The sequence below is a fragment of the Pogona vitticeps genome, chromosome 3, assembly GCF_051106095.1.
Source record: "Pogona vitticeps strain Pit_001003342236 chromosome 3, PviZW2.1, whole genome shotgun sequence".
Classification (NCBI taxonomy): Eukaryota; Metazoa; Chordata; class Lepidosauria; order Squamata; family Agamidae; genus Pogona; species Pogona vitticeps.
In genome coordinates this window covers 34399349-34414813 of record NC_135785.1, presented here as the reverse complement: position 1 = coordinate 34414813, position 15465 = coordinate 34399349, and the positions used below count along the sequence as shown (strand labels likewise).

The following is a 15465-nucleotide window of genomic DNA, read 5'->3' as shown; positions in this document are numbered from 1 at the left end:
GAGATACCAATTTTACTAGAAAGAAAAACACATATACCACTACAAAGGCAAAAAGAGAGAGGTTTTTAAAGATACCTGTCGTCTTAAAGAAGCAGCATCCACAACTGTCATATCTTCTGGAGTTCCTTCAAATGATGTATCCATATTTGATAGAGCATACCTATGTGATTAAAAAAATGAAGCTTTAATGGCATAGATACAGATGGGAAATCAGAGTTTAAAAGAGTCAGATGGCTTTCTGTTCTGTATACATATCGGCTGATTTCAGAGGGTCCTTGCACCTTCTGAAAACCAACTCCTGCATATCATTGTAGTTTCATAGAAGTAAATTCAGTGCAAATTAAAGAAATACAACTGAAAAGGGGAAATTAGCAAATGTTCTTATGTGTGCTGTTACACAAAGGCCTATTTGGACTTTAATAAAAATATAAATACTGCTAAGAGGATTTTTTTTCTTTCAGAAGTGCTTTATGAAGTAAGAAGATCTCCATATAATAATTTGCACATACTTCAACTTTTGTTATCTCCAGTTCCCAGTATGACAGCCACTCTCTCCTTGTAAAGGAAGCTCTCAGGAAAGAAAAAGAGGAAAAAGATACCTTTGAAGGTACCCATTCCTAGGAGAAAATTTATCTTCTCATGCTGAAGACATGCCTCTAAGAAATATCCCCTCCTCACTGTGGGGTTTTGAAAATAAGATGTACACAGCTGTGACTTGCCTGTCTGGCATGCAGGTTGAAGCTGTCACACATCCTATGAATAGCCTAGTAGATGAAGTCATGGTGCATAACAATGTGGTGAAATGTAGGTGTGAGGTCACAGAAGTCAAATTAAAGTTGTTGGGGTTGAAAGCCATGATCACCAAAGGTAGGTTTTGGGGGCTGCGGGGCGGGGGGCTGGCTCTACATGTGGAAACACTTTGATTTCTCAACAAGGGGATGAGATAGTAGTATATTGACTTAGATTGGTTTACATTTGTTATAAAACCATTTTTGATGAGCTCAGTAATATTTTTGGACAAGAGGAACCTGTACGAAAGGGATAGGCGCTACATGAACAAACCGTGTAACTGTATTTAGCATATAGGAAGTAGCCGAGCAGCTTTAAACTGATATCTGTGGGAAATGAACCAGAACTGAGAAATTTCTGATTTGGGATGAATTACTATGAAATTTAAGTCAAAATAGTTGTGGTTGTTCAAACAGAAATTGAGAAGGAACAGCCTTCCCACAAACAGTAGAACATAAAAACAGTAAAAGAAGTCAAGGAAAAACTGCACACATCACAGACATAGGGAGAGGGGCATCTTGCACTGGTGCTTCTATTCTACTGCTAAAGCCTACAACCCAAGCTGGTGGAGTTTTAAAGGTTAACATGGATGCTATAGGCTAGTCTGTGGGATATGGTTCTTGCTGAATGAGAAGAGCAAGGAAGGGGGCACTTAAGGCAAATTCAGTTTATATGAATGGCTTTTCAGGGAGGTTTTCCACACCAGCCATAGCTGATTGTCCATTTTTAATCCATCATTTTCCTGTATTCTTTCAGTGCCAGATTATTTATTAATTGGTTTTAGTAGTTTAATTTTATTTCTGTTCTGTGCTGTTTTTATTATAAGCCACCCAGAGTAGTGCCTTGGCTCTAATGGGAGGGGGTATACAAATCAAACAAATAAACAAATAAATAAAATATATGTAAATTGCCTGAGAAAGATAAGATCAAAGTCCTTGGATGTACAGCATAGCTATTTTTGATCTGTTGCAGTACAACTGTGTACTGTATGTTCCTCCTTAAACGTAAGCACCATTGAGTTCCTGGTACTTACTCCCAAACAAATAGGTAGTTCTGGATCCTTAATAAAGAAGGAACTCCAATAGTACAAAAAGCTCCCTGCATCCAGGTGGCCACACAATACTTATTCATCAGAGGTAAGCAGTTACTTGGAAATAGTTATTGCTGTAAAGTCCTTGTTTTATTTTAAATATGAAGACATATCAGAGCAATTCTTTTTCGCCTTTGTTTGCTACACTCCAGTTGAAAAACCTGCTAAGGTATAAGAACTTGATTTGTGCATTACTCTGAAATTCTGTGGGAGTTTTTAAAAAATTATTATTCATGGGCATATGCTGCTGAATAGAGACAGAGATGTGTCCTACACAATCCTTTCACAAAGTGGAATTGTAAAAGAATTCCCCGCTCCAAAAAAATCCGCAGAAGCTTAAAAATATGTGCCACTTTAAGAGAGGGACAAAAGAAAAGCCCCAATCAATCTTTGTTAGGAAACCACGTCAGGTGTACTGTATTTAAAATAAAAACAAACCAAGAAGAAATCTATGTCATCTCAACCATAATCACTTTTCTAAGAAAAAGTAGTAATAGAATTAGTCTCCAATATAAGCCACTTTTATGTCCATATTGGTTATTGGAGAGGGAGGAAATAAAACATTTCAAATGGATAGAGGAAAAACAGAAATTCAGTTCTGCAGGATCAAATCTATATACAGTCAGTCAGTCACCAAAGGAAGCATAGAAAAGGAGAAGGAAGAAGTTACTGTGCACAAATCCAGCCATTATTTAAAAGCCTTTTAGAGTTCACTTCCAGTGGTTCTGCAATATGAGTTAATTATCAAGCTGCTTCCAACTTATGTTGACTCTGTAACTAATAACTTCCAAAAGGTCTTGTTATTAACCATGCTCAGATCTTGGAAACTCAAGGCCATGGCTTCATTGATTGAGTCAATCCACTCATATTTGATCTTGTTTTTGTTGACTACCTTCGACTCCTCTCAGCATTATTGTGTTTTCCCCACCCTACTGAGTTTTGTCTTATTATGATGTGCCAAACTATGACAGTATCTATTTGATCATTTTTGCCACTAGAGAGTGTTTAGGCTTGATTTGACCTGGCACCCACTTGTTTGTCTTTCTGGTGGGCCATGGTACCCATAAAGCTCTCATCCAGCACCATATTCCATATGATTTATTTCTCTGTCAACCTTCTTATCTATACACTGTATTTGAGAATATTATAGTATAGGTAACCTTGGCCATGGTCTTCAGTGACAGATTGTTGCACTTGAGGATCTTTTGTAGTTTCTTCATAGTTGTCCTTTCAAGTCTCAATCTCCTGCTAATTTCTTGGCTGCATTCTCTATTCAAATAGAGAATTGAGCCAAGGTAGAGAAAATCTTCAAACATTTTGAAATTTAAAATTCAGTTTAATCTCCTTGTTCATAAGTTTAATACCCCCAACCCAAGGATTCTAAAATTATTTAGTTACAGTCAAATTAAATAATTTTGACATTTCAGTTAATTTATTTTGAATCATGCTTCTACCTGCAGCCCTTAAATAAAATCATAAGTAAGCCATCACCTATTTCTATAGTATAGGATTAAAAAAGAGCAGGCACTATTGGATGCAGAAAAAATGCCACTATGCAAAATAAAGTCTGTCTGACATGAAAACATATAAACCTACTGAATATGGAATACTAAGCCTACCTACTAGTATGTAAACTCTGTTCAGCTCAGAGGGATTTAGTGCTGATTTAAAGTCCAAAAGCAACCCAAGATCAGGTCCTGTGAAAGCTAAATAATAACTAACTGTGGCGGAACCTCCATGTCATGCCTGTCCATCATAGTGAACTCAAGGGGAGGAGCCTATGAGAGGACAGGAGGGGGGAACCAAAAAGGACAGTTGGACAGTTAGTTAAGCAGTTAGAGAGGAGAGTTGGAGAAAAGTGGTGGGAGATAGGGAATTATAGAGAGAGAGTTAGGAGATTGAGAGAAGGTTATGACAGAGATTGGAAAGTTGGAAGGCTAGAAATAATAGGATAGAGTTCAAATGCATAGAGAATAAATAGAGAATATTGTAACAGTGAAGAAATACACATACCAACCAACATAAAAATAAATGATATTTAATGAACGATCCTAAACATCTGTGATTTACTCCTGTGATTTGCATAACATATATAATATCAACAAACCTGTTGTATTGGCAGCACGTGTCTAAGAGCTATCTATTTGGTATTGAGAGAATAATACCTGGTGGCACCGTGAAGTGAGGAAACGCATCCAGAGGGTGGACTTGTGTTTAAGGCAAAATAAACAAAGGACACGGGGTGTACGTCACACTAACTAACTGGCCATTTACCTGGCATTGTCATGATGAGGGTTAGAGGAAGTGGCAGCTGCTGATCCACCACGTAACACTGGCCTAGAGCATGGTTTGTAGATAGGAAACACAGAAGAGAAGCAGGAAACAGGGAAAACCGGGAGGGGAAGAACAAAAATCCAGTCAACAACTGTTAAAATATTTCAATTCTATTTACAGTGAAATACCACAAATATAAGTTCAATTATATTTGTGTCACATCTGATTTGTAGGAGTTCTTGTAGGAGGCTCTCAAGTGGATTAATAAATGCTATTCATTGACCAGAATCCTACTGACAATTTACAGCAAATGTACCCAATGTACAAACCAGAAACACATGTAGTATCTCATTAATTAGGAGCCATTTGCCACTGGAGCTTACACAATTCCATTGACATGTGTAAATCAAATCACCAATAGGATTCTGGCCATTCGAACCATAATTGTCTTTTATGAACATTTATTCCTAAGGTTTGAAGGATCTTGACAATTTGTTTGGTTCCTTTCACATGTATAGTTATAGAAAAGACCAAATGAAATCTTCTGGACTTATCAGTTATGCTTAATGCAGGCCTGTCCCATTGATTTCAACAGGTCTATTTTATTGATGACTAAATTTGGAACCAATTGTTGTTTGGATTTTATCTTGGGGTGTTTTATTGTTTTTGTTTTTTTTAACTGAAGAATACTGTCATTGTTTGCATAAAGATTTATTTTAAACCACATAATTCACTTTTACCCGTTCACTATTTGGTCAGGGTGCAGTCATGTTCACCTTCAAATGCAGGAGGTATTATTACAATAGACTTGCTGTCAAGTCAACCACAGGGAGATGAGACAGGCCAGAAGAGAAGAATCTGTTGTTGCAGATGCAAGGTGATCCACAGTTACATAAATGTAATTCCATACTAATTGCCAATGTTTGTTTTACAGACGGATTAACAAAGATATAGTATCTTCAGCAGGGCTGCAATTCTGTGCAATTCACTGGATTACAGCCCAAAGACATCCACACTCTGTGGCATTTCAAATACAGTACTGCTCCACAATTTTCCATTATTGAGACAGTTTATTACTGACACTTCAAACCACATAGATGTATGTATGAAAAATGTTAATAAAAACTATATTCCCATTCTTGGTCAGATAATACCCACAACCTACCATCACATCAAGGCAACACTTTTATTATACAGAGGACCCTCGACTTACAGATGGCTTGACTTACAGACTTTTTGAGTTAAAGACTTCTCTGGCCGCAAAATTTAGGTTCGACTTGCAGCCGGAGAATCGACTTACAGACCAGAAAAAAACCCCAACAAAATGGAACAAAAACGGAACAAAAATGGCCGGTTACGGGATTAATCGGTTTTCAATGCATTGTAGGTCAATGGAGACTCGACCTACAGACTTTTCGACCTGCAGCCACCATTCCAATACGGATTAATTCCATAAGTAGAGGGTCCACTGTATCATCTAATAAGAGCACAGAGGTATTTATAAGCTTTTCAGATCCTCAGATTTGTTCATCAGGCAAGATGTTCCATACAAGAATAGGAACATTTTTACATCTTACATGATAAAGAGATCCAGGGCTCTTAAAAGCTTGCACACTTTTCTGAATGGCCTAATAAAAGTGCTGCCATAATGATAATCATCATTATCATCTTGATTTTGTTCCATAGCCAACATTTCTGCCTCTGTTTTTTGTATAGCCTATTAGAATTTTATTCTAAAGAACAAAAGAATTATCCAGAAACAGGTAGTATTATAGCCAACTATAGGAAGATTCTGTCTTACTTTATGGAGAATAAACTTCTTAAACTACCAAAATAAAATCCTTTACTTAAGTGTTTATATTGTTGAGATGTTCACTTAGATTTTACAGTATATATTAATTTCCTCCAGTTTTTTTATTCCCTGTTTAAGGATTTCAAAAGGCTTACTTCCTTTAGCTGTGAATTAATAAACACCTATCACATGTTTTCTTCACGTTTCTGGAATGAGAATACATAATGTGTCCTGGGCAAATTTGTTGCTCTTACCTGTGTGCTCTACAGTTTACGGTTACATAACTTGGGTTCTGATGGTAGTGATTTAGTGACCCTAAATATCTTGGGTTAAGGAACTGACATTTTGCCATTTGAACAGTCTTCCCTTGACCATGAGAAAATCTACTCATCCCTCTGTACACCCCATACTTTTTATGCTTCCTCTCATAAACAACAGGTCTCTAATTTTTTTCCTGCAGTTGTGAGGTATGAAATATATATGCTTCTATGATAAGAACAAAGAAATTTGGGAGTCTTCCAACTACTAAATTCCACAAAGATGCTGAAATTAATGACCACACAGTTTTCCAGATTCTTTGTCTACCACACACCAGATCTAAAAAATCATCTCAGTCTTCACTTTTCCAGGCATTTCCAGCATCTATTATTTGCACTTCTGTGAACTAAAATTTTGCTAGATATTTTTCATCTGGTTAATTTTCCCATAACTTTCATAAAAATACTTTTACCACTTTGTTAATTATTACACAATTTTTAGTCACACAAATAATTTTGCAGAATTGATGTACACACCCCCGCGTGACCAAATCTGGACAATCTTGCCTTTAGTTTATAGAAAATATTATTTCCAGAGTCATGCATCTTAAGCTTTTAATTACCATTGGTGTAACAAAGGTATTGCCCTAACATGTAGCTATTTATAGAACCTAATGGAAACTAATGGGTGCGCTCATAGTTTTACTTCCAGATTCAGATTAAAATTTTAACACTGAATATTGGCTTTGTGTCATCTTTCTGCAGAAAACTACTGACAGTAAGAATTAAGAGTACATGCACATATATGTCCACTATCATGAAATATGTAGATCCACTATGAAAGACATAAAATAATTAATATAATTAATGATACTGATGACATAGCTAGTGTTGCCCACAAATAATTCATTCATCAAAATTACATGTGTTAATTTCAAAGCACCAGGAGAAACATTACAGAATTCTCCACAACAGATAGGTAATACGAAGGAAAAAAAGCAGGCACTTGTTCTCTGAGGGAACATCCCTTCCACTACTAAGCTACCCAACTAATTTACAGTCAACCCTCAACTTACGAACGTCCCTACATACAAACTTTTTGATTTACAAACAGCTCCGTTCACAAAAATTGGCATTGATTTGCGAACGGAGCCTCGACCTACGAACGAGGTTGAGGCTCCGTTCGCAAGTTGATACCATTTTTTCTGAATGGAGCCGTTCGTCATCTTCGTAGGTCTCAAAGGGCTTCCCCCCCGATGTCAGGGGGAAAGCCCTTTGAGAAGTCCGAAGGTGTCAATCGTGGTGGCGGGGACCCCAGGGAGGTCTCCCAGGGCTTTCCCCGCCACCATGGTTGGCCTAGCAGAAAAATTACCACAGTAGAGAGGTGGATTTTGGAATCTTATGGCCAACACTGCTTTTCTAAAGGACATTTCTTTCATTACTAATTTGGACTCATTTTGAACTGGCACTATAGAACAGCAGTCCCCAACCTTTTTAGCTCTGGAGACCAGCTGGGGAAGGCGGTGCACCCTTGCACTCATGTGCATGTGCGAAGGGGTGGTGGAGCACTCATATGGGTGCAAGTACTAATGGGCTGTGCGGGGGGGGAATGCATGCAGGGGTGGAGGGGAAGACTGTCTCCGCGGCCCAGTCCAGCTCAGACCACAGACCTGCATCGGGCCACGGACCAGGGGTTGGCAACCTCTGCTCTAGAAGACATAAATACTTATAATCTATTAGAAACCAAGGTATGTTATACACAAACGCAGGGGTACCATGTGAATGAGAGACACAGAAAGAGAAAAAATACAAGAAGCTGCTTCCTGGACTTTCCAGAAGACCAGGTGCCCTGACTGCTGACAACACTGAACTGTGTACTCTTACATCAGAATTGAAAATTAAAATATAATAACTTTATTAGCAGACTTTGTAATCCAATGCACAATTTATACTCCCCAAAATATTTAACTTTTCTGCTGTGGATTAGCAGAAAACGTACAGAAAGCCATCAGTACCTGGGTTCCAACATAATTCACACCAATCCCTGTCTTTCCCTCCTTTTTTCCTGACCTGGCATTCTAAGCAGCACAGAGAGGCTGGGCCTAGCTGCCATTTAATTTTCCCACAGTATCGCTTTAGGGCACTATGGAAAGTTTAAAAAAAAATTAGTCTCACCAGCTCTGCTACTGCCTGCCTGTGCTACCAGGTAAATAATACCTGTATGCCATCCAGTCAACTCTGACTTATGCTGACCTTTCTCAAAATTTTCTCAGTTTAAAGTATTAATAAGTGGTCGATTCAGTGCCACCTTCTGGAGCTGCTCTGGGACTTTGCAACCTATCCAAGGCTATACAGGCTGGTTCTGCACTCAGGAGGCAGTAGGGAGACCAACTTTTGATCCCTAGCTCCACAGTCGAGTATCAACTCAGTGAGCTATCTAGTCACCTCAAATTTGGAGTCGGACTTCCTAAGAATTCTATGCTGGGGCAAAGCATCCTGCCTCTGAGAGTCTCCTTAGTTCTTCAGCTGCCAGCCTGTCCCCTTCTCTGCATGGATTTCCATGAATTAACATACACAGAATTTCTAATCCCCCAGTGCTGCCCAGCTGGTGCATAAATTTAAGGCCATCATTAATCTGATATACACTAAAGCGCTGTCTTCATAATGGGTTAGTATTCATACAATTACCAGTGTAATCAAACATTGGTAAATCTTCTAAAGACTGGATTTTCATCAATGTTATTTTTCAAAGGGAAAAAACTAATTTAAAAAACATAGCTAGGCATTCTTCAGTCTGAAGACACTATGGTAACGTGCTCTGAATCGACACTGTATGCGAAACTGGAGTGTCCTCTCCAGAACACAAGGCTTGGGTAAAATAATACGGAGGGCAGGCTGTTACCCAAGCAGCAAATCCCCCCTCTCCACATCACTGAAATAGCCCAGTGGAAAGGCAAGAGCCAATACAACTGGTTCCAGTGATGTCGCAGGAGTTGCCAGAGTGTGACTGAACTGACTTTGGGACTCTGGCTCTGGATTTTGCCTTGAGGTTTACTCCTGAAGCCTTTTCCATCGATGGATATAGCAACAAGGCAGTGGAGATGTGAAATCGGAGTTTTCCTTCTCCTAAATGGGCTGCCTTCCAAGGCTAATGAGCCCCATCTACCCAGAAAAAACAGTCAGACTCATATACCTGTGTCAATGGTGTTGTGAAGGTTGAGGAACTTTGGGGCTCTTCTGAGTCCTCTCAATTTCTAGGCTCTCCAATTTTTCTTCTTTTTCCTCTCCATTATTGACTTCTGCTACCCTCTACCCACCAGCTCTTTCTGCCCCCTCATGCATATTATCTCCCCAATCTCAGTTTGATTTTGCTGTCTTTACTCTCCCCTACTTCCCTGCCTTGTGCTGACTTTCCTACGCTCAACTACAGAAGGAGCTCCTGCCCCATTTGTCCATTACCTTTCCACAGAGACCTACATGGCTCTTTGGGGCGGGGGGGGGGAGTGCCAGGCAGAGCTGCCTCTTTCTTCTTCTCCTCAATGTGCTTCATTCTTTAAAAAAAGAACTTATCAGAAAGAAAAGCTATCACTGCATTTTAAGCGGTGAACAGAGTGCGTCTACCCAGCAATCTTAAGAGAAAGGGAGTAAAAAGCAAGTGCACTGATGGAGGGGTGTGTCTGTGTGTGTCCTGATTTGGGAAAATATTAAAATGTGTAAAGAGTACATTTGGGGGGTTCTCAAAACTATAGGAGCCCACATCTCCACCTGGTGATCTTGCCTTACTAGTGCCTCTGCATGGAATTGGTCACAGAATCCATTTTACTTCCTTCATGAGCCTATGGCTCTGTCCACCAAATTTTCTTTCTTGAAAGTTTGTATTTCCCCCCTCTGACCAACCCACTCTCTAATGTGCCGTGCAATTTATCTTATGTCTTTATTCACTATGTTGTTTCCTTGCCTGCTGTGCCAACAGCAGTCAATGTAACAGAGAGAAGGTAGACAAGCATAAATATATCAAAACATCTTAAGTTTAGTAACGTTATGGAAATGAATTCATTTATCCACAGTCTTAAAATACAGTATTGGAAATATTAAAAGAGAAATGCTGAAAAGATTGATCGATTGATTCATCGATCGATTGATTGATCGATAGAGAGAGAGAGAGAGAGAGAGAGAGAGAGAGAGATTTCTAAAGGTGAAGTTTCCAGAACTGGCCAATAGAGGGAGGCAGAGACCATGCTATGTATAGTTTTCACTATTAAAATACATTTTCTATAATCCACATTTTCCATAACCGGGGGGGGGGGGAATTGGAACCGATCCCCTTAGATACAGGAGTCCTACTGTACATAAAACTGATGTTCCAAAGTGGGGGGAAATTAAATGCCATTTTGTTAACACTGTAAAATACATTTGCTGAAGGCACACATTCCCAGTTTAGAAGATTTCAGTCTCAGGATAAAGCTAATTGATTGACTAGTTTGATTAAAGTTTTCTGTCAGTGGTACTAAAATAAAGCTATAATTTTTTTATTCTGAATTTACATTACATCGCTTAAACCATAACAAGACTTTTAAAAAAACCTTTTACTTAACTATATGTATCTGACCTCTCAGTAACACAGATTTTCTGGATAGCTTACTACCAGGACATTATTTACAGATTAAAACAATAGAGCCAAACTTTACAAATGATACAATATTACCTTTTTGTGATTAAACAGACTTTGGGCTAAATCTAATGTTCTACTAGCAGATGCCAAGGAATGTTTTTCTCTTCCTTTTCTCTCCACTGCTGCAATCCTCAGTGCCACTCAAAAACTGTTCTGGGTTTTTCCCCCAGACTTCTAGCACTGGGTTTTGTGAATTACAGTGGGGTCTCGACTTACGAACGACCCGACTTGCGAACAATTCGAGTTACGAACCTGCCCTATAGGGAAAGTAATGACTCGACATGCGAACTTCCCTCGAGTTACGAACAGGGAAAAAAGTCCCCCCTCCCTCCCCTTAGAGGCTTCTGGAGGGGGGAAAAGGGTCAGAAACTTACAAATAAATACTGTATTGTTAAATAAAGTCACTTACCAGGCCTTGGTAACCCCCAAACCACAGGAAAAAGAGCAGGAAAGAGCTAAAAGCCGACACCCAGAAAGAGCCTGGCAGCCATTTTGTGGTTTTCCCCGCTCCTCTCCCCGCCTAACAGCTGATCGGCTGGCTCTGAGCAGGCTTCCGGAAGCTTGCTCAGCACCTAAAAAGCCTGCCTGAGTGCCTTTGTGCTGAAAAAATCAGCACAACATGCTTTAAAACATTATTTAAAATTGGCTTCGTTTTTTTTAAAAAAAGAGTTCTAAAGTGCTGCCTTTAGTGTTCCATGCCTTCCCTGAACCTAAGGGGAAAAAAGGAAGAAAATATCCCCCTCTAGTGGCAGAAGGCAGAATAGCAGCTTCCCATTAGTTTCTATGGACAGAAAAGAGCAGATACGGATTAAATGGTTTTCAATGCATTTCTACGGGAAATGCAGATTCGACTTAAGAACTTTTCGACTTGAGAACCACCTTCCAATACGGATTAAGTTCTTAAGTCGAGACCCCACTGTAATGCAGTGATTCAGCAGGGAAGGGGATTATTTACCACCAAATTCTGCTGGAATCCCCTGTTCTGTGTGCAATGTTCCAGAGTTGGATACTGCACACTAATTACAATTAAAGAATTAAGAAAGTACAATGTAAATACTGCCAAAGTACAAAATTTACTATACTTTTTATTCTAGGTGCACTAAATAAAACTACCGTTTTGTGGGGGGAGTTAAACTGACATCTTTCTGTTGTCAAACCTAGATAAAATGAATTACAGAAGACAGTATGGACAAGGAATAATTTAATTCTATCACACAGCTCAGTGAATACTTTTTCAGGACAGGCATATTTTCCAAAGCTCCACTCAGATAATACTTATATAGTATCACAAATAATTAGGTGAAAGCTCTCATGCAGAGGAAATACATACCGTTCTCATGTGCACCTATAGCATACTCGTTCTGGAGTTTTAGTATTTACTTAGACATTACCAATAATTTCTCCCAGAGGGAAGGGAGGAATTTTAAAATAGAGGAGAGTTAGTTTACCTTTGTGTTAAAATAAGCATTTTTATTCAAACAGTACAACATACAATAATTGTGTAACCCTTTGGGGAATGGAAGAATGAGGCATAAGTAAATATTCCCAAAAAGGGAAAAAACAAAAGAGAACAAAAATCTTAAATTTAAAGCTGTAGGACATAAAAAACAAAATTCAGTCACAGAAAGAAATATTTTTCCTTACATTTAAAGCAATTATATAGTTTGAAATACTATAAAATGAGCAGCATTGTGTAGCCATGCAAGTGATACATTTTCCAAATTTCACATTCCTATGCAAATTATAAAAGCTTACTTCAGGTCAGAATTTTTAAATGAACATTGCCAAGATCTATACTGAGAAGAACTATGAGAGAAAAGCAATGGATAATCATTGCATAAATCAATCAATTGATAATTTAATAACTCACTTATAAGGCAGAGAGGATTTGCTAGCTTTAATTTTTCAGTGAAAAAATGTATATTTGTGGACTTTATCACCATGCTAAACTTTTTTCTCCACTTTCTGCAATCATCCAGGGTGGGGAGATTAAGACAGAAAAACAGGATATACAGTACTTTTGTATAACTATAGAATAATTGAGTTGGAAGAGGCCTATAATGTTATCAATCTCTTGCTAAGGAATCCAAATCAAAGCAGATCTGACACAGGACTGTCCAATTTCCTCTTGAATGCCTCCAGCACTGGACTACACTCCACCTCCTGATGCAATTGGTTCTATTGTCATACTTCTCTACCAGTTAAAAAGCCCATTGCAATGTGTCCTGTGCTCTGGTATGATCGAGAACAGATCCATCCCCTCCTCTTTATGACTATCTTTCAAGTATTTCAAAACTCCTGTCATAGCTCTCCTTAGTCTTCTTTTCTTTAATAAGGACAAGCAAACAAAATTGCCTCCAATGGTGACACATGAACAGCCCCTGATCATGCTGTGTTCTGCGCATATATTAAGCTTAAAAACTGTAAGGAAGAGTTAATATGACAAATATATGTTATAACAGAATCAACAGCAGATCTTTTCAAATAGGGAGTTCAGGCTTGTAGTGCCAGAAATAAAATACATGGGGGAAAAAAGGAAATGTGCTCTTTCTGGTAATTAGCAGTCAAAAACTGGGAAGGAAGAAAAGAGAAGAATGCCAAAGTCAGTAACCTATGATAGTTTCTCCAGATTAGTATAAGGAAATTAGGCAACAAACTGATTTGATTCATTTCTTCCACACTGTAATCACTTGCAAGGAAAAACACCCTTCAAGATCCTGTCAAGTGCCTGCCAACTCCAGTTGTTTAAGGGAAAAGTTTCAGACAAGAGGACTTTTTACTGGCACAGCTATTTATTTATTTATTTATTTATTTATTTATTTATTTATTTATTTATTTATTTATTTATTTATTTATTTATTTATTTATTTATTTATTTATTTATTTATTTATTTATTTATTTATTTAATATCCCGCCTATCTGGTCAAGCGAGGACCACTCTAGGCTGTCCAGAGAGCATAGGGCCTATGATTGTGAAACAGGAATAAAATACTATAGTGTGTCTACGATTCTTGAGAGTAATCTCATAAATCTTTCACTAAGGGTCCAACAAATATTTACACCTACCATTTGATGGGATGTCTGGTTACACAGGAGGAGGATGACATAACTGGATTTAAAACTAAGTGTACTCTGAGAAGCAATGTGGGGGGGGGGTTGTGTGGATTTTTAAAAATCACCTGGCTCTTACATAAACAGGTCATCTGACTAGTTAAACAATTAAAGCTTTAAGTTGCAGATTAGTATCTCATCCCCCTCCAATATTTAGTGGACTGACAAGAACTTAAGAGAATTTTGAAAAACCTACTTCCATGCTGCACAGGTTCCTTTGTCCAGTTTTTCTTACAATTTGTATCTGAAGCTTGCTTATCAGGATTAAATTACTGCATTTTCTCCATCAAGAACTACAACAACTGGAGACAGCACTCAACTTACATGAATATCAGTATGTACTTTTCATCTGTATTTGCCTCAATATTAACAGGCCACAAATATTTAGCTTTTTTGAAATCATTTTGGTATTGAAATATATTGTATTCTCAATTGTGATTAAAAAGAATATGTAATAATGTTCCCATTGAACTTGACAGGTCATAGAGACTGCACTTTGTCTGGACTGTACAGCTGCATTTGTTACGTCTTGATCCCCTTCTGCTCTAAGAAAGAGACAGGATTTTTAACTGACTCCTTGACTTTCCTCTGATCAAGAAATAAGATAACTAAAGTCCTATGAAATGTGAATTTTGGAAATGTGATTCACAAACAGCAAAAGCAACAGAAAGCAAGAAACATGTTAATTTTTCTCCCATGTAATTTAAACAAATCAAAATCAATTAACCAAGAAATGAAAGTGAAGTAAAAAAGCAGTAAACTGGGCAGAATCAGTGATGGCCAGTCACCTGCGATTTTCATCCAGCACATCCAAGACTTGCTGGTAAGCCCTACGGGTAGAAGACTGGATAAGCGACAAAATGCCCCGAGCAGAGTAAAGATTAGATCCGTCTTCAGAGAACATTTGGGGAGGACAGACACGAACCTGTTGAGGTGATGGTGTCACACTGTTTGCGCAAACGTAGCAAATGAAGAGAGAAACACTAGTGTCAGGTTTCAGACAGAAAAGTTTCATCCTTCAATCAACCCACTCTGAAAAATATGCTGACCCATGTGTGTCTTGCCCATCAACAGATTAAATATCATCAAGGAAGAATAGGTGAGTATCTTATGAACTCCAACCTGAAGTATTTTATGTGAGCCAAAATGTAAAATCTATTAAGATAATGGCTTTAATCCAATGTTAACAAGAAATTCTTATAATAGAAATAAAATCCTGAGCAAAATATCCATAGTAAAATGCTGTTTGTTTTAAGAACACCAGATTCAAAATGATCTTTACCAGGCAAGCTGCTAAAGAGTAAGCTGAAAAGTAAGCCCACTGAGATTCATTGCACTTATTTCACGATTAACGTAATTTCCAATGCATCTACTCCAGGTATGACAAATTTACTCTGGATATAACTCATTATATGCTAGAATCATGCAACACAAACTGTCATAGCCTCAAATATACAAGAAAAGTAAGAACTGTATTGC

The 15465-nt window shown here is 38.1% G+C and overlaps 1 protein-coding gene across 8 annotated transcripts in view; it reads right to left on the bottom strand.

Moving 5' to 3' along the window:
* Positions 1-15465, bottom strand: part of MFF (mitochondrial fission factor) — a 36866-nt gene that overhangs the window by 1699 nt on the left and 19702 nt on the right. For 2 of the 8 annotated variants that reach the window (XM_020792652.3, XM_020792654.3), the window contains 3 exons: positions 14775-14933; positions 4154-4216; positions 76-160 (listed from right to left, as the gene is read on the bottom strand). In XM_020792652.3, coding sequence (XP_020648311.1) covers positions 76-160; positions 4154-4216; positions 14775-14933 — 307 coding nt within the window. The remainder of the gene's footprint in view (positions 1-75; positions 161-4153; positions 4217-14774; positions 14934-15465) is intronic. The other 6 variants (XM_020792655.3, XM_078389201.1, XM_020792656.3 and 3 more) reach the window with 3 other exon arrangements.